Source organism: Neoarius graeffei, chromosome 18, assembly GCF_027579695.1.
Source record: "Neoarius graeffei isolate fNeoGra1 chromosome 18, fNeoGra1.pri, whole genome shotgun sequence".
Lineage (NCBI taxonomy): Eukaryota > Metazoa > Chordata > Actinopteri > Siluriformes > Ariidae > Neoarius > Neoarius graeffei.
Genome location: NC_083586.1, coordinates 47,246,721 through 47,267,250, shown reverse-complemented (window position 1 = coordinate 47,267,250; position 20,530 = coordinate 47,246,721). Strand labels below are relative to the sequence as shown.

Genomic DNA, 20,530 nt, shown 5'->3' with positions numbered 1-20,530 from the left:
GCTAGTTGTCTTTTTTTGCACTGTCCTTGTTATTTGTATTTTATGTTGTTATTTGTAGTCCTGTGATGTTTAATGTAGCACCATGGTCCTGGAGAAACGTTGTTTCGTGCTAACTGTGTACTGTAGCAACTGCATATGGTTGAAATGACAATAAAAAATCCTCGATCTTGTCCGAGCAATACCATTTCTAGCCAGGTTACCCATTATTAACAATACCAGTTGATAACAAGGCATTTGTAAGGCATTTTGCGCATACAAACACCATAGTAACATGTCCACAGATAGAAGTTGGACAGTATTCTATGTATGATTGATTTAATGAGACATAAACATGATAGAACTGCTAATGCAGTATATTACTACAGCTTTCACTACTGCTGATGTGTGGAGCAGCCAGCTTGGATTTTGAAGTCAGGGTTGGTGATGTTCCTCTGACTTTCTGAATCAGAAATCTGACTTCATGAGTCATTCCAGTTGATATTTTCACCTGGGAACTCTGAAAATCCAACTTCCCAGTACAAATGGAATGCACCATTTGATACTATGCTTATTCTTTACAATGTCTCATCTCATTATCTCTAGCCGCTTTATCCTGTTCTACAGGGTCGCAGGCAAGCTGGAGCCTATCCCAGCTGACTACGGGCGAAAGGTGGGGTACACCCTGGACAAGTCGCCAGGTCATCACAGGGCTGACACATAGACACAGACAACCATTCACACTCACATTCACACCTACGGTCAATTTAGAGTCACCAGTTAACCTAACCTGCATGTCTTTGGACTGTGGGGGAAACCGGAGCACCCGGAGGAAACCCACGCAGACACGGGGAGAACATGCAAACTCCACACAGAAAGGCCCTCGCCAGCCACGGGGCTCAAACCCGGACCTTGCTGTGAGGCGACAGCGCTAACCACTACACCACCGTGCCGCCTCTTTACAATGTTAGTAGATTACTTTAATTGAAGGGCATAAGCTTCATACTTTCTACCTTCATACCTTGTATGCAAATTTGGAGCATGTTTTGGGAACATTCGTTGGAAAGGACCAGTTGCAACTGATAGTCAAGAACAACTAACTGGATATGATTAACTTGGTATCGAGGCATTCTTAGTTGAAATGTATAATATTGCGTCTGTTGTGTGTTAGCTTTTAGAAAATGTATGGAAAGTAATTAAATCAGTGATCATAAATCGTAGAACATTAGCATGTCTGGATGTAGTACAGTTGACCCAGTATTCTGTAACCTTGTAGTCTAATATAAGAATACAAATCAGCTGCACTATTACTAAATTTAAATACAAGGAACTTCCTTTCAGCACCGAGGGCAAAAACATTATCCAGGCCTTTTTGCAGCTCACAGTGCTTAACATATGTTCTGGTGTCTGTTGTTAATCATCCATAGGGAGGGAAAGAGGGAGGGAGACAAAGAGGTAGGGAGAAAGCATTTTCTAATTAATCCATAGGGGTTTGGGATGCGCTTCTCTGGGCCAGTGGAAAAATCTGCCACACTTAGCTGAGAATAGACTACAACAAAGAGAGGAGGGAACACACACTTACACGCAGCACATACACAAATATACGCAATTTAACCCTCACAGGACCAGTCTAGTACGGTGTGTGTATGTTGCGTCGTTGTCAGTAATTTATTTTTCCACAATGAAAACTAGATGTTGACTAAATAATAACTCACCTTAATTCTATTCAAATTCACTGAATAAAAATGACACAAGAACGTGTCAACTAGACAAACTCTTCCCCCTGCTCTTTATACACTTACTGTCCAGAAGCAATTGTGCAAGTCTGTATTGCTCACTATTACGCTCGGCTGCTCGTGGCACGAGGACGGCACTGTGGTCACATGCACTGCCTCCGATCTGTATTCAACACCAAAACAAGCTTTTTTTTAAGTTTTATTATTGTGTAAAAAATGTTTTTACACTAAAAATTACTGCTACTATTTTTTTTTATTTTTGTGAAATTTGACCCATTTTGTTTTCCATAGCTCTATGTATGTATGCTAACATGATAAACATGTGGTCATACTCCTAACTATTTTGTTTTGGTAATAATATCAACCTTTTTGACAACATTATTTTGTACAGAAGTGTATTCCTGCCATGCCCCCAAAAAAGTTTTAGCATATACAGTGGGGCAAAAAAGTATTTAGTCAGTCACCAATTGTGCAAGTTCTCCCACTTAAAAAGATGAGAGAGGCCTGTAATTTTCATCATAGGTACACTTCAACTATGAGAGACAGAATGAGAAAAAAAATCCAGAAAATCACATTGTCTGATTTTTAAAGAATTTATTTGCAAATTATAGTGGAAAATAAGTATTTGGTCAATAACAAAAGTTCATCTCATTACTTTGTTATATACCCTTTGTTGGCAATGACAGAGGTCAAACGTTTTCTGTAAGTCTTCACAAGGTTTTCACACACTGTTGCTGGTATTTTGGCCCATTCCTCCATGCAGATCTCCTCTAGAGCAGTGATGTTTTGGGGCTGTCGCTGGGCAACGCGGACTTTCAACTCCCTCCAAAGATTTTCTATGGGGTTGAGATCTGGAGACTGGCTAGGCCACTCCAGGACCTTGAAATGCTTCTTACGAAGCCACTCCTTCGTTGCCCGGGCGGTGTGTTTGGGATCACTGTCATGCTGAAAGACCCAGCCACGTTTCATCTTCAATGCCCTTGCTGATGGAAGGAGGTTTTCACTCAAAATCTCACGATACATGGCCCCATTCATTCTTTCCTTTACACGGATCAGTCGTCCTGGTCCGTTTGCAGAAAAACAGCCCCAAAGCATGATGTTTCCACCCCCATGCTTCACAGTAGGTATGGTGTTCTTTGGATGCAGCTCAGCATTCTTTCTCGTCCAAACACGACAAGTTGAGTTTTTACCAAAAAGTTCTATTTTGGTTTCATCTGACCATATGACATTCTCCCAATCCTCTTCTGGATCATCCAAATGCTCTCTAGCAAACTTCAGACGGGCCTGGACATGTACTGGCTTAAGTAGGGCGACACGTCTGGCACTGCAGGATTTGAGTCCCTGGCGGCGTAGTGTGTTACTGATGGTAGCCTTTGTTACTTTGGTCCCAGCTCTCTGCAGGTCATTCACTAGGTCCCCCCGTGTGGTTCTGGGATTTTTGCTCACCGTTCTTGTGATCATTTTGACCCCACGGGGTGAGATCTTGCGTGGAGCCCCAGATCGAGGGAGATTATCAGTGGTCTTGTATGTCTTCCATCTTCTAATAATTGCTCCCACAGTTGATTTCTTCATACCAAGCTGCTTACCTATTGCAGATTCAGTCTTCCCAGCCTGGTGCAGGTCTACAGTTTTGTTTCTGGTGTCCTTTGACAGCTCTTTGGTCTTGGCCATAGTGGAGTTTGGAGTGTGACTGTTTGAGGTTGTGGACAGGTGTCTTTTATACTGATAACGAGTTCAAACAGGTGCCATTAATACAGGTAACGAGTGGAGGACAGAGGAGCCTCTTAAAGAAGTTGTTACAGGTCTGTGAGAGCCAGAAATCTTGCTTGTTTGTAGGTGACCAAATACTTATTTTACCGAGAAATTTACCAATTAATTCGTTAAAAATCCTACAATGTGATTTCCTGGATTCTTTCCCCTCATTCTGTCTCTCATAGTTGAAGTGTACCTATGATGAAAATTACAGGCCTCTCTCATCTTTTTAAGTGGGAGAACTTGCACAACTGGTGGCTGACTAAATACTTTTTTGCCCCACTGTAATGTAAAAATGTATTTTAATAACAATATGCTTTTCATGGTTTAACAGCACATTTTGATGCTATTATGACTTACAAACATATCACATTATAACTTCTCTTTCTTTGGAATAATTTGTAATGTACGTACATCATAACGTGATACTGATCCGTTTTTCTTTTTCTGGCACGGCAGGAATATGCTTCTGTAATTTTGTAATACAAACTTTTAATCTGTGGGGGGGGGGGGGAGTGAGTTGTGTTTAGAAATGCAAAATGAACTTATTGAGTAAATTGAGGAGAGTAAAACTCAAACCGAACCTCATCTAATCTAACTAGATATAAGTTTAGTCTAAAGTCAAAGTCACTCTGATAAACTAAATTTAGACTAAAACTCACACAAAAGTAATAAAGGGACTAAAATTATTATGTCTTTTTGTTTGAAGACTAAAATGGGATCTAAATTAGCCATAGCCGATTACCACACACACACACCTATTCCAAGGAAATTAAACTCGCAGTTTTCCCCATTACCTCAAATGTTAGCCATGTTAGTTTGTGAAGCGTGCTTTTATTTAATTGTGTCCTAAAGCTCCAAGGCTAATGTAGCTAATGAAACAAGGAAGCTAATATTTGCCTCAGTCTGTGTTATGTGTCTGTGTTATTCTCTAATAAACTTGTTTGTTTCCTTAACACTGTACGGCACTGTTAATTAGGAAAAAATGCATAAAAGGACATCACAGAGCTAAAAACAGCAGGAGCGGCGGCGGCCATCTTGAAGCCAAATCCCTTTTTACCTCAGCAGGACCTGTTGGTAGCTACGGGGCTCCCTAAGGGTTATGGTGGGTATTTTTTGCAGCTACTTTTTCTTTCCTTCACCAATACTTTTGCATTACCTCACATGTTGATATCTAAAAAGTCCCCATAAGAGTCATGGTGGGGATTATTTTTTGTAGCTACGTACTTTTTGTATTACATCACAAAACTTTTGCATTACACTGCAACACTTTTGTATGGAAGCCCATTTCCGCCAGTAAAAAAAAAAGGTGGTCATAAAAAGTCGAAATTATGAGATAAAAAGTCGAAATTATGAGATAAAAAGTCGAAATTATGACATACAAAGAACGCATGCTCTAACTGCTGCCATGGCAACGAATGGCCACTGGAAAGGGAAGTCGTGGAAAGTGGCTGCCAACCGGCCTGGCCCTGAACATGTGAACTTAGCGACATTGACTCTGAATGCAAGACACAAGGGATGCAGTTGAAAGGTAAGATTATCATTCTGTTCTGTTTGATGTTACATTGCATTGCGGATATGGTTAAGGGTACGCAATATCAATTAGGATCAGAAGTGACACTTACTACCATGCAGGCTGCATGCTACAACCACAAGGCGTACTGTCTCTGCTAGTTTAGAAACGCTGCACTCACAGTGATCTTACAACTACCTAAAATTTAGTTACATTATACAGATTTAGCAAAAGTGTTTGACCATTGAGTAATGCGGAGAACGTTGTTGAAACGTGTACCTCAAGCCGCTTTCAGACAGAAATTGAATCTCTGATATCTCTCGACAATCAAACGGTAGGCTGAAAGGACGGAAAACATTTCTTACCTGGACATGACACTACCCTTAGTAGCCTATCATGTCCGAGTGCTAAACGTTTGTGCGTACAGTGAAACGACACAATTGGTGTCCGTATAATGACTGCAGAAACCCATTTCATCTAGGTAGTATTGCTAATATTATGCTAACGCCACTACAGTAGGCCTAAGCCTCGTCTGTAGAGCAGAAGGGTTTCCAAGTCACCTCTAATATTTCAATCTAGAGACATCAAACATATAATGTGCCTCGGCAGGCTAGATGAATAATTCCACTTGTACCTACCTGAAGTGTCATGAGTCCAGGAGTTAAATTCCTGTTAAACGTTTTCTGGTGAGATTAGCCCACTGAATTGTTTTCGTTTTGGATTAATTGGCTATGAAAGTAGTTTAATCAAGGAAGATAACGTTAGCCTAAATTTGGGCGCAGCATGGGATGACTTTTGATGTTATCAGGGAAACCTGTGGGGATAAGATGGAACAAGCATATCTGTCCATACAATGTGATAGTAAAATATTGTGATTTCTACAGAAAGTATCATATGTGAACGTTCTTTTATGACTTTTCTCAGTTTAACGCACTGATTTTCATATTTTCCTGTATGAAGTAGTTATCACACATGAAAATTAAATACATGATGTCAGAAGCACTTTGCAAATATTATCTGGTGCTACTCAAATTCTTCAGTGTTATAATTTAATGCACTTGATCTGAGAATTCATAATGTATATATTTATTGTAGATTGATTCCAGCATCATAAACCTAATGACAGATGACCAGCTAAGGGAATATCTGCCTTCCTATGGTGACCGACTGGCTGTTTTTGGATACTGCAGATGGAAGGAAAAAGAACCATTTTGTACTGGATCAGACTTGTTCATGGGAAAAAACATCACTGTCAGCTTTATACAAATTCAGGGATTTCAGAGGAGACCAGTCGCTCAGACATGTGGCTGTTACCTGGAGTTACCAGTCACTTATGACAGCTAACCAGATTTCAGAAGTGAAATGAACAAAATCTTAGAAAGCAACATATGGGTCATGGATATTATGTAGGAATTTAGTCAATAGGAACGTCCTTTACGCTTGCGAAGGAAGTATAACAGCTGTTTATTTAGTGTCGCCGCCTTGTTGACCACTTTTTTTTTGTATTTTGTTTTTGAGTTTACTTTACGCACTTTAAGTGGCATGAACTTTAAGTGGTATGCTGCAGAGAATTGTGAATACCTGTTGTGTGCTTTAAGGACAACAAAACGCCTTCTAATAATGGATTAGGCCTACTGTTGTACTGTTGTTGTTTTGTCTGCCTGGGAAGAGTTATTATCAGCAGAAAATTCCAGTTATCTTTATAAATAATTTCAGATGAGATGTCATGGATTTTAGTCGGAATTACCAGTGTATGACTACTTGTTTACATTTCTCATGGCAACCACTGTTTTACTCCATACAGTTGCTGTTGTTGTTTACAAAAAAAACATCTGTTGTTACTTTTGAAGGCTTCCTTCTGTAAAGATTTTAAGGTGGCATTACAGTTCCAATGAAATTACCGGTATATAGTTTTGCATTCTTTGTACTGTGATCTTTTAAATATCTGAATAAATAATTCAGTTAAAACTTGTTAGGATTTTGCATTTTTACTCATATTTGCAAATGTTGAATGGTAGTAGAACAAAATAACTTGACTGCTAATACATTTGATGTGAAAATAAGAAGCTACATCTTTTAAAGCAGGTATTACAAGTAAAAAAAACATTTTAATTGGCAATCAGTTAAACTGCAATATTTCAAATTGTGAATAAAATGGGCAAAGAAAAAAAACAAAAAGACATCTCTGAAATGGCCTGTGCCTGTTGAGGTGTCCACGACCATGGCAACCTTGACATCATGTGTATGTGTATCTTGTTGTGGATGTTATGGGATGCTTGAATACAGTACTATCTCATCTTACAACAGGTGACACAAGACCGGGTCCAATAAAATTAATGATTTACACCAAGATCATTGTTTATCAGCTGTCTGAGTGTGAGATACAGGTTAACTGTTTCAAACACATCATTTGTTAATGACAGATTATGCTCTGACATTAGGTCCACACAAATGTGAAACACATCCTCATCACATGGAAAGTCTTTGAACATACACTCTTCAAGGCAGACTTCAACTTTCTCCAGGTCCACATTCTGCAGATAGTCTCTGCCTCCGTACAGCTGAGGGACTGCATGTAATATGGAGGGACGTCCATGAGGTGAACGAGAGTTGTGGACTTGATGGACTCTGTGGTCATTCCAAGTCGATACAACCCCATCAACTTCTTCCTAGAGATCAGGCATAATATTCAGTATATAAATTCTGTATTACAGTTTCAGTAACAGTATCCTGATTATTTAAGATGGAGTGGTTGAAATGGTTTCATTTGGGTGGGAGAGGGGGTGGGCACAATACAAACAAACCAGGAGCAGGGGTGTTGAAGTGGGAGGCAAAGTGGGATTCATTATCCAGGACCCAGTAGTAGGGGCCCTGGGCTAGGGATGGGGTGGGACGTTTTTTTAGGCCTAGGCACTATTGTGTAATGCCATGTGTAACAAAGCGCTTATCTGATAAAGGACAAGGCCTCTATAAGGGTCGTGTGTATAGACTTAGGCTACTCTCTGGATTCTCCGTGATAAGAAGCTATATGGCAGCACCCAAAATTTATTGTGAATTTGATGACTTCAAGATTGCACATGCCTAGTGAATTTAGTTTAATATTTATGGGAAAAGCTGTGACAGTCAATGTTGTGTCAAAATGGTAATTTAGCCGAATTATGTTCTCCTGTCTTTGTCGAGTAAGTGGGATAAAGCGAACCGAAACATCAGGTTTGATAGGAGGAGGGGTGCTGTAGCCACACTTCAGAAATTGCCTTCCATCTATTTTAGTAGTCAGTCCCACTTTTTATCCAGCTGATAAACGTAGTTACCTTGATCCATATTCTGTGACACCTGTTGCGCTGGCTTCCTCAAGAGGGTGATTAGATATACCATGCAGATAATGATGCACAGTAGCCTACAAAGCCCGTCTTGCATAGGCTATAGGCCTAAGTTACGAAATGATAACCAAAGGTAAAACAACATCAACAATTACATCTGCATAAAAACGCTAGGCTTTAAGTGCGTAAACGCTGCTTAGAGGTGGGTAAACTATATTTTCAGGTGGGTAAACGTGATTTCCGAAATCTAGGAGATGCGTAAATAGCATTTACATACGTTTATGCACCACTACATCCCTCCTATAGTTGAATATTAAATTACATTATTATAGAAGATGCGATAAATTGTGAATGCCTACCTGGATTATTTGAAGAAAACAAAACTGAATCAAGGATTTGTCCAAGAAGTTGTCTGAAAAGAAACCATCTTCCCACAGTTTGTCAAATAGGTCTATCCAGAATTGGGCACACTGACTTCGCAAGATCAGCCACCAACGTTCAATTCGCTGGTTTGCAGTGCTAGGACCCAAGGTTACACTGTGTGTATTCTCTGAGAGGAAGTGCTGCATATCAGCTACATGGCCATTTTCTGTCCCCATGATAGGCTACTAAGGGTAGTGTCATGTCCAGGTAAGAAATGTTTTCCATCCTTTCAGCCTACCGTTTGATTGTCGAGAGATATCAGAGATTCAATTTCTGTCTGAAAGCGGCTTGAGGTACACGTTTCAACAACGTTCTCCGCATTACTCAATGGTCAAACACTTTTGCTAAATCTGTATAATGTAACTAAATTTTAGGTAGTTGTAAGATCACTGTGAGTGCAGCGTTTCTAAACTAGCAGAGACAGTACGCCTTGTGGTTGTAGCATGCAGCCTGCATGGTAGTAAGTGTCACTTCTGATCCTAATTGATATTGCGTACCCTTAACCATATCCGCAATGCAATGTAACATCAAACAGAACAGAATGATAATCTTACCTTTCAACTGCATCCCTTGTGTCTTGCATTCAGAGTCAACGTCGCTAAGTTCACATGTTCAGGGCCAGGCCGGTTGGCAGCCACTTTCCACGACTTCCCTTTCCAGTGGCCATTCGTTGCCATGGCAGCAGTTAGAGCATGCGTTCTTTGTATGTCATAATTTCGACTTTTTATCTCATAATTTCGACTTTTTATCTCATAATTTCGACTTTTTATCTCATAATTTCGACTTTTTCTGACCACCTTTTTTTTTTTTTTACTGGCGGAAATGGGCTTCCATACTTTTGCGTTCTCTCACAATACTTTTGTATTGCCTTGCAGTAAGGGTTCGGATTTATGCAAATGTATTGCGAGGGAACACAAATGTATCGCCAAAAAAATCTCCAGCATGACCCTTAGGAGGCTCTATAGGTATCAAATGTGTCAGGCATGGCTTAGTTACCTCACCTGGAACGGAGTCCACCAGGGGGTGAGGTATTGTTTTTGGTGGGGTTTCTTTGTTTTATTTTTTTTTAGCAACATTACAGGAAAATGGCTGGACCAATCTTCATGAAACTTTCAGGATAGATGGGCATTGGTCTCAAATAGAACCTCCAACATTTTGAGGGTCATCCGGTCAAGGTCACCAAAAAGGTTAAAATCACTTTTTTTGCGATATCTTCGTTTATATTCATCATATTTACTTTTCCAAAATGTTCATCTTTCAATTCTGCTTTCATTGATATGCTACATGATGGGGTATCTCACATAGTTTTCTTAGTGGTTGGGGGTCAAATGTCGTGGGGGGGTCAAGGTCATTGCTAAAATTTGCATATTTTCCATTATAACTTGAAAACGGCTAGAGATAGAGAGATGTTTATCATTATCAACATATAGGAAGTCATATATGTGCTTTCATTTGACACCATGACCTTTGACCTTGTTTGTTTGTGTGTGTGTCTCCAGACGTCAGGCAAGAGTCCTTACTAGAACTAGAAAATATGACCACATCACCCCTGTCATATCCACACTGCATTGACTCCCAATTAAATTTCGTATTGTTTATAAAATACTACTGTTGATCTTTAAAGCACTGAATGGTCTCGCACCACAGTACCTGAGCGAACTTCTGGTCCTTTATGACCTACCCCGCCTACTTAGATCAAAAGGTGCAGGCTATCTGCTGGTACCTCATATAGTGAAGGCTACATCAGGGGGCAGAGCCTATTCTTACAAAGCCCCACAGTTATGGAACAGCCTTCCAAGTAATGTTCGGGAATCAGACACAGTCTCAGCATTTAAGTCTAGGCTGAAAACATATCTGTTTAGTCAAGCCTTTTGTTAATGGTGTTTATGAGGTAAAGGAGTAGATCTGGAGGGTCCTCAGACAGAGTGTTTTGGTAAACTGGGATGTATGGATGTTGTCAGCCCCCCACTCACCTGCTCACTCGAGTTTGTTGACGGTGTAGTGGCTGCTGCTTTATGTCTCGGGGCTCCCTCATGCCTGTGTGACCTTCTGGCTCTCCCCTTTTAGTTATGCTGTCATAGTTAGTTGCTGGAGTCCCTGCTTGCACTCAGTGCAAAATGTATACTGTTCTTACTCAGCAGGTGACATTGGGTATACCTAACAACCTGTGTTTTCTCTCTTTCCTTCCCCCCTCCCTTCTCTGTCTGTCCCTCTGAGTTCATGTCAATCCTGAGATCGAGATGCTGACCTCTTCTGCTCCTTGGACCTGCCTGATCCATCCTGATGTCCTACGTCTGGCTGGAGTCTCATCACATCGCTCCTGTGGAGGACGGCCCCATATGGACAGTTGAAAGTCGCACTTGGAAGACGCTCTGGACACTTACAGTAATGCTTTTATGGCTGAGGACTACAGTTGATTTGCTAACTTTAGGACTGCAGTTATCATGAACAGTTTTGCACTCAAGTTTCCATTAATGAAGAGTTTATAACGTCAACGAAACAGACTTCATGTTAAAACTGTTAAAAATGTTATAATCACGCTGTTTGTTACCCAAATGAGGATGGGTTCCCTTTTGAGTCTGGTTCTTCTCGAGGTTTCTTCCTCGTGTCGTCTGAAGGAGTTTTTCCTTGCCACCGTCGCCACAGGCTTGCTCATTGGGGATAGATTAGGGATAAAATTAGCTCATGTTTTAAGTCATTAAAATTCTGTAAAGCTGCTTTGGGACAATGTCTATTGTTAAAAGTGCTATAAAAATAAACGTGATTTCTCATTTTACCAGCCGACAAAGAAATGATTTTGTGCAGGCGCAGCAGAAAAGTTTTGTCATTGGATCTTTGTATGAGCTCCGATGTGTGACGTCGTGTTGTCTTGACAACATGCAATATTATAACAATATTGCACACTCATTCTCCATTAGGGAGAGTGGCGTAATACATGTAGGATAAGTGATATGTTAACAATATCGCATGCCATCAATAAACCCGCTAGAAGGGAATAGAATACACATTTTTATTCCATGGAAAAAGTGGCCTGTATGTATAATAATATACAACATTGTGCCTGTGTTTAAATAGAAATCACATGCAATTCTAGTCACATGGACTGTAACGAATCACTTATTCAGTTCCAGCTTTTACTTGTTTTTACGAAACCTAATAGATGTTGTAGGTCATGACAGGTCCTCAGCTGTACCTTCTGATCCGCTTGTGTTGTTCTCGGTTTGTGACAAGCCAAGCTGTTGACACTTAGATGATGAAAAATGTTTAAAAAAATTGTGGCTGTGAATCACCTGGTGACTTTTTGATCTTAGTAAAATGCCAAATAGCTTATGTAATACCTGGTTTCCAGACCCTTCCTGTATTGCATAATCATTTTCAGTAGCTGGCATGATTTTTTCTTTTACATAAAGTCTGGGAGGAAAGAAAAGGTCCTGTTCCACTCAACATTTTTATCCTGAGTTGGCTGGCACGACTCCTACAGTGCTAATCCAGTTTGGAAATGCTGTTTGGCTCATACAGTCATTTGCTGCAGATCTACACCAACTAAAACAGGGCTTTTTATCTTGCGTAGATGATAATCTTGTTAATGATCATTATCTTTATTCACATGATCTGCATGATTGTGATGGTGAAATGCAATCCTGTCCAACAGCAAATGGCAGAAATATTTCATCTCGGATTTGTTAAAAACCTAATGATAATGATGTGGGGAAAACAAATGCTTCTGGCACTGTTATAAATCCATGGAGATGGTCTATGTAACGTAGTAGAGGAATCACGAGAACAGAAGCACGAGTGTGATTCTTCTGTTGATCGCTATGGGCTGTGTTCATGTTTATGTTTCCTTCCTCCATCTCATGAGGCATTTGTCTCCTTGACAACCTGGAATGCTCCTCGTCCTCATGAGTAAATAGAGACAGAAGAAAATACAAGCGTGTGAGACCTAACATCTGTCTTAGTATGGATCCTTATTGCTGTATGGCTTAGAGCTGTGTACACACACAACACATCTTCTGTGATATATCAGTTATATAATACACCACAATACTCGGCACACAGGAAGAGAAAGCATGCCAAGTGTGAACGCATCTGAATACTTACATTATTCCTGCATTCCATTTGAGATGAGCTAGTTTGAGAAGCATGTGATGGAAATCAAGTCTGCCCAGTGAATGCGAAATAAGGACATCTGTCTTCTCAGGTTCCTTCTTTTGGATAATATATCATCTTGGGCATTCTGTTGGACTACTTTTCATCATTTAATTTTTCATTCTGATTATACAGTAGTTGCCACATGCATGAAAAGTGTCTTTTGCTTTAAGTTGGTATGGAATACTTTTAAAGGTATGACTGCTGTAGCAAATAGAGCTTTTTGTGTACAACCCCAATTCCATAAATTTGGGACACGGTGTAAAACATAAATTAAAAAAACACAATATGACAATTTGCAAATCATGGAAACTCTATATTTCATTGAGAATAGTACAAAGACAACATATCAAATGTTGAAACAGAAATTTTATTGTGTTTTGAAAAATATATGCTCATTTTGAATTTAAGGCCAGCAACACATTTCAAAAAAGTTGGGACAGGGGCAACAAAAGACTAAAAAAAGTTGTATAATGCAAAAAACAAAAAAAAACCCACCCTAATTTGGTTAACTGGCAACAGGTCAGTAGCATGACTGGGAATAAAAAGAGCATCCCAGAAAGGCGAAGTCTCTCAGAAGTAAAGATGGGGAGGGGTTCACTGCTCTGTGAAAGACTGTGTGGGCAAACAGTGCAACAGTTTAAGAATAACGTTCCATAATATAAAATTGCAAAGAATTTGTGGATCACATCATCTACGGTACATAATATTCAAAAAAGATTCAGAGAATCTGGAGAAATCTCTGTATGCAAGAGACAAGGCTGAAAACTGATACTGGATGCCTGTGATCTTCAGGCCCTCAGGGGACACTGCATTAAAAGCAGACATGTTCATAGTGGAAATCACTATGAGCTCAGGAACACTTCCGAAAACCATCATCTGGGAAAACAGTTCATTACTGCATCCGCAAATGCAAGTTAAAACCAGATATAAACAATATCCAGAAACATCACCACCTTCACTGGGCCTGAGCTCTTTTATGATGGAGTGAGGAGAAGTAGAAAATTGTCCCAAGTTCTGACGAATCAAAAGTAGAAATTCTTTTTAGAAATCATGGACACCACGTCCTCCAGGCTAAAGAGGAGAGGGACCATCCGGCTTGTTATCAGTGCACAGTTCAAAAGCCAGCGTCTGTGATGGTATGAGGGTGCATTAGTGCACATGACATGGGTAGCTTGTACATCTGGGAAGGCATCATTAATGCTGAATAATGTATACACGTTTCAGAGCAATATGCTGCCATCCAGATAAAATCTTTTTCAGGGAAGGCCTTCCTTCTTTCTGCAAGACAATGCTAAACCACTTTTTTGCACATATTAAAACTGCATGGCTCTGTAGTAAAAGAGGCCAGGTGCTAAACTGGCCTGCCTGTGGTCCAGACCTGTCTCCCAGTTAAAACAATTGGTGTATTATGAAGCACAAAATATGACAAAGGAAACCCTGAACTGTTGAGCAACTGAAATTGTGTATCAGGCAAGAATGGGACAACATTTCTCTTTCAAAATTACAGCAATTGGTCTCCTCAGTTCCCAAACGTTTACAGAGTGTTGTTAAAAGTAGAGGTGATGCAACACAGTGGTAAACATGCCCCTGTCCCAACTTTTCTGAAATGTGTTGCTGACATCAAATTCAAAATGAGCATATATTTTTCAAAAACCAATAAAATTTCTGTTTCAACATTTGTTGTCTTTGTACCATTTTCAATTAAATATAGGGTTTCCATGATTTGCAAATTATCGCATTCTGTTTTTATTGACAGCTTACACAGCGTCCCAACTTTTTTTGGAATTGGGGTTGTAATATTATAAGTGTATCTGTCACATATCTCCACCACAGTGTAGTGCAATATCAATATGTGCTATGTAATTACTGAAAATGACATTGTACAGTGTTTTATATATGAGCCTTACATTGCTCAGCATGCAATATCCTGCTCTCATTTATTTAGCAATGACTACAAAGTGCCAGGATGTTGGTCAAGATGGTGATTTGAGCAAAATGGGAATCGAATTTCTAAAATATGGATAATCCTACTCTGTAGCTATGCTGCTTCGTAAATGGACGTGGTGAGTATTTTCACCAATTAGCTTCCATTATTTGAAGAAACGGAACACTACAAGGAGCTGTGCCACTTCTTATTTGTTCAGATTTCGCCTTATAATATCCATCTTCAGCACCTTCTAATTTCTTAATTTGGTCAACAGACCTGCTTATCCCACTTCATTAAACTTTTCCCACACTTGGTTAAACAGGTCACTGATGCGGACTTTGCGCCCATCCAACAGTTCACCTATTTTTCATTCTTTAAGTATATTTAAAAGAAAATTTGTCTCTGGTGTTGGCCAGTTTTTATTACCACGTGTCAACATGTGTCTCCAGTCTATAACACATCACAACAACATCATTGCATAAAGGCGTACTGGACATGCCCAGATGATTACAGGTGCACAAGGCAATCTGATCGAGTGTTTTACATGACTAATATTTTTCGAGTAAATGGCTTATCAGAGGCCTACAGCACCTCTTTCGGTCCAATTAAATTCTCAGTCAGAATGGGGTATTTCACTCCGATTGAGTTGTTTACATGAAATTTCATTCTGATTGAACTTGAATCTTATTATTCACAGATTATTATAGTGCCAGTAAACGTAGCTTATGCCAAATGACAATTTCAGACCATTTTACAGGGTGGCTTTTATTATTCTGGGAATTTGTAAGATTCTTCCGTGATGATACAACCAGTATGGTCCCCAGATAAAAAGACATCAATAAAAGGTTTCATTTTTGGCATTCACATGAGATTATTTGATGTTAACAAATGTCTTAAAATGGATTCTATCGGATAAAGTGAAGTGGGGCTGGGGCAGATTTCTTTCTACCCCAGGCTGTAGATTGATACAGTCTACCATTAACATGTCAGTGGTTACACAGAGTGAAAGGCTCCTTAGAGTGGATGTCCATTGGGGTTAATATTTCAAAGCCTGCTTCACTGATTCATCCATAACGCATCATGATAAATACAGCAGCAGCTGTAAAGAATGTGAATGAGGAAGATTATTTCCTTTAGCATGCTTTTTGTCCAAAATGCAATTGGAGGACAAAGTTGATAGACTGAGCACACACTTCCAAATCAAAGTAAAGTTACACAAAAGGACAGATGACAAAACTGTAAATTTAGTACTTTTGATTTGGATGCAGGGTTTACAACTTTTCTGTTTATCACATTCGGTACTCAAGAATGAGACTGTGGTAGCTCAGGGGTTAAGGCATTCAGCTACTGAATAGAAGAGCATGAGTTCAAATCCCAGCACTGCCATGTTGCCCCTGCTGGACCCTTCAAAAAGGACCTTAACCCTCAACTGCTCAGTTGTATAAATGTAATGTCCTTAGATTTCTGAAAGTCAATCTGGATAAGGGTGTATGCTGTAAATGAATGGTGCTGACTATCTGCCGTGAAGTGTGTAATAACCTCTTATCTGGTGTATAATTAAAGGTCAGTTTTATCAGAACATAAGCTCTCGGTGGCATCAGACCTCGTGATGTACTGCATTAATAGTGTCTCTGTCCAGCTATTGACAGATATTAGATTTTTACTCTCCAATCACTGCATACAACAGTGTAAACTGAATAATCTGAATCTAAAACGAGCAACATGGCAGCAATTATGGATTTGTTTGTAAGAAAAAAATACGATCTAAAAATAATATTAACTCATATAAGAAAGGGGTTTATTTAAAGCCGAGATAAGCATTTGTGTATCTACAGTACATGTTTATAGCTACAGTATTATTCCCTGATATAAAACTGCAGAGATACAGGGACGCCCATCTGTTTATCCACCAGCAGGAGAGGTAATCATATAAATACTCGAGTGTGGGGTTCCTCAGGGCTGCATGACAGGTCCATTAGGTTTTCTACTTAAGCAGCTTCAAAATGCTCAGGCAGTGACATAGTTCTGTGCTTATAACCAGAGATGCTATTATCACAGACTGGAGCCATCATCAGAGACAGACAGGAGTGGACTGTCAACAAAAGTTTAGCGTCCACTCCGGGGAGGAAGGCGACATCGATCCTTAACAGTCTCCTTCTTAAAGCATTGACACAACTGTTTTGAATGTGATTTAAATACAATTATAATCCCATTATAATCAGGGATTTCTGAACCCAAAATGAAAGTGCTGTACAGTTGTATAATGCACTGAAAGGGAGGGTTGGATCACTTTATGCTGGGCATCATTTTAATCTCATTTATGTCTGAGACTAGCTAAATCATAACGATTATATCAGACTGTAGCGATTTCATGCACTTGCATTAATAATCAGTGTTTCTCGGTTGGGCTGAAGTGGTTTTTAATGCCTGGTATTAAATTCTGCTGGCACGTAGCTCTCAGGTCCATGCAGGCTGTGCTTTTACGTGTGGGCTGCCAGCTTCAAAGCACTCTAAAATGCGTCTCTTAGGATGTAGAGATGACCTTTGCCCACGGTTGCCCATGGTAGTATAAAATACATAATCACTTCCATCCAAAGACAATAGAGCGAGTTCATCATTTGCTGAGGTCATACATCATTGGTTGTTAAATAGGCTGTGAGTATTTTGTTGGGAAAAACAGAAGCATTGCCAATAAACATCCTCAAATAAATAACTGCTGCTTTCTGAACTACAGCTTTGATTTGGTTTCAGTGATGAGAGCGGCGTGGTAGCTTTCACACTGCTACACAAAGGGTTCAAAGTGTCCACGCTGTGCTTTAAGGAGGACATGACACACCATCACCCCCAATCGAGTTCTGCTGATATTCAGTTCTTTGAAACTACCCCTAGATCTACCGTATATCATTAATTGATTGTCGAGACATTGGAATTCATTCTGCTAAAACTCATGAAAGCTTCAGGGCTCTTCAGTGTTGAGGAAGGAAAAATTGAAAGGAAGATGTAAGCTGATACTCTTAAGACTTGTGAATATGTGGTCTTCACATCGTGTCCTTAAAGTCTTCTGAACTCATGCATGATTTAATCACACTTCAAATGGTGCCTGCTTAAAAAAGACTGAGGAGCCTCTCACCCTGTTCTACCCTTCGCTCTCTCAATTTCTTCCACTTTTTTTCCGTCTTCTACAGAAGATTGCTTCCTTTTATTGCCTATCATATTCTCCTCCATTCGTTCGTGATGTATTTAATATTCTGGTCCTTAGAGAGAGAGAGACAGAATATCCATACAAGGTTATTCCTGTAGAGTAAGCACTAGCTCCTTGTTTACTGAGGAAATGTGTGCTTGTGTATCTGTCACAGTTCATTTTAAACTCACTCTTAGCCTGTGCAGAAAACCTGCGAAACAGCTTCGTTTGGCCGTACGTGGTACTACATACATGCATGAATGTATTTGCGAAATCTACTGCGTATAATCCATCGCAGGGTCACCATGCAAAGAGGAGACTCGTGTATAAAGGACATGAAGGGTGTTAGAGCTGACTGAGAGGAGGACAAGTGAGAAGGTTTTCATGTAATTATCATCATCATGTGACCAGTTGGCTCTTGTTGTGCTCTTGTTTTGGTAACCAACTTGCATCCTCAAGCTGAAGACTGGTCATGCATGTGTTGTCAAAAAAAAAAAAGCATAAAAACACAATCTGTCTTGATGTGTTAGACAGTCGTCTCAATATTCTCAATTATCTCCAGAGTTGACTTGGACGGCGAGAGTAGAGCGCATTCGTCCTGCTCCCAAAGGCTCCCGGGACTGGAATTGCCATCTGTGCTCAACTCATCGTCCTCCTCCTCATCGTCCTCCTCATCATCCTCACAGGAATCATCCTCACACGACTCTACGTAGTGAAGACCCAAAGCGTTTATCCCAGAGTCCTCTGAGCTGGATGGTGAGGAGCAGTGGTCCATTTTGGGACCCTTTTGGCCTTGTGTGGTTGGAGTTTGGGCTACTTGGGATGGCTGATTTTGAGCTTGCTGATTGGGCGGCTGGGCTGGTGAGGCCGGCGCCATCTCTCGAGGAACAGGCACTGCTGTAGGAGGCCTCTGAACGTAACACATCTTGCCATTGATCCGTTTTACAATGTAGTCGTCGACGAAAAGGTCAGAGATGATGCAGAATCTGGGGGATTCTGGGCAGGGTGGAGCTCTGAATTTGGGGGCGGTCCTGAGGAGACGCTCGGTCAGGGAGATTGACAGGTTTATGGTGTCGGTGTGATCTGAGGGCGAGGCAGGGACTGGTGTGGTGGGAAGCTGGCACACACTGGTCATAGGCTGGTAGACATATTTACCTACACAGAGAGAGAGAGAGAGAAACAGTAGGATCAGAATATTATAGCAGGACGAATTGTAAAATATGAACGTACAACTTGCCCTTGTCATTTAACAGACATCAGGATATACCATATATGAAAAGGGTGCAAATAAAATGCATACATATTCGCCCATAACCACTTATCCTGTGCAGGGTCGTGGGCAAGCTGGAGCCTATCCCAGCTGACTACGGGCGAGAGGCGGGGTACACCCTGGACAAGTCGCCAGATCATCGCAGGGCTGACACATAGAGACAAACAACCATTCATGCTCACATTCACACCTACGGTCAATTTAGAGTCACCAGTTAACCTAACCTGCATGTCTTTGGACTGTGGGGGAAACCGAAGCACCCAGAGGAAACCCACGCGGACACGGGGAGAACATGCAAACTCCACACAGAAAGGCCCCTGTCGGCCACTGGGCTCAAACCCAGAACCTTCTTGCTGTGAGGCGACAGTGCTAACCACTACACCACCGTGCCACCCATACATAGTCATATTTATTCTAATAAAAGCCACTGAATGGTCCTCAAGTGGCACAACAGTTTAAGCATTTGTCATAATGTCAATAGTTCAGATCCCAACAATGCAACAAGTTCAAGAGCGTAACTGCATTCAAGCATAACTGGCTGTGCTTTCTGGGTAGGAATAATGGTGTTGCTCTCCCAACACTACCCAATTTTGGGAGTCTGTTAGCTCATATATACAAAGTAAAGTAGCAGTCTCCTCCAAGCATGTTGAGCCGCCTTATAATTTTGCATTAGCAGCAATTTGAAAAGATACCGTGACTGGCTTTATGAGTCTCCAAAAAAGCAGGTTCTACCTTACAAGTTGGTAGATGTTGTGCAATAATAATAATAATAATAAGTCTATTTCAGTGGATAAAAATACATATCAGATGTTACAAATTAAGATCGATTAAAAAATGCATAATAATTACAATATTTACAATTATGAAAAATACAACAAAATCTAAAAAACTTATTGTGGCAGCGGGGGCGTAGTCAAGCGCCGGTCTGTGACAGGAGGGCGGAGTCAGGGAAGGTAAGTGGCAGAATCACTACACCTGCTGTCAATTAACCTGTGTTTGTGTGTCTTCCCAGTGACCGCGCCCTACTTAAGGAGGGAGAGCGAGAGCAGAGGAAGCGCTTCCCCGAACCAGACGCCGATTGAGTGTGTCTGTGATTATTTGCTAGTTGTTCACTGAAAAGTGTGGCAATAAAAACGCTTTACCAACCTGAACTCTGTCCTGCCGTCTTCTGTGCTCCGCCCTTCTGTGAGAACCGCTACAGTGGTGCCGAAACCCGGGAGAATTTGGAGCGCAGAAGACGGCAGGACAGAGTTCAGGTTGGTAAAGCGTTTTTATTGCCA

The 20,530-nt window shown here is 40.5% G+C and overlaps 1 protein-coding gene across 1 annotated transcript in view; it reads right to left on the bottom strand.

Moving 5' to 3' along the window:
• Window positions 1-15,548: 15,548 nt before the first annotated feature.
• The window catches only part of c18h3orf70 (chromosome 18 C3orf70 homolog), a 76,721-nt gene continuing 71,739 nt past the window's right edge, over window positions 15,549-20,530 (bottom strand). The window contains exon 2 of the mRNA XM_060898944.1: window positions 15,549-19,135. Within this exon, the coding sequence (XP_060754927.1) occupies window positions 18,507-19,135 (629 nt within the window). The 3' untranslated portion in view covers window positions 15,549-18,506. The remainder of the gene's footprint in view (window positions 19,136-20,530) is intronic.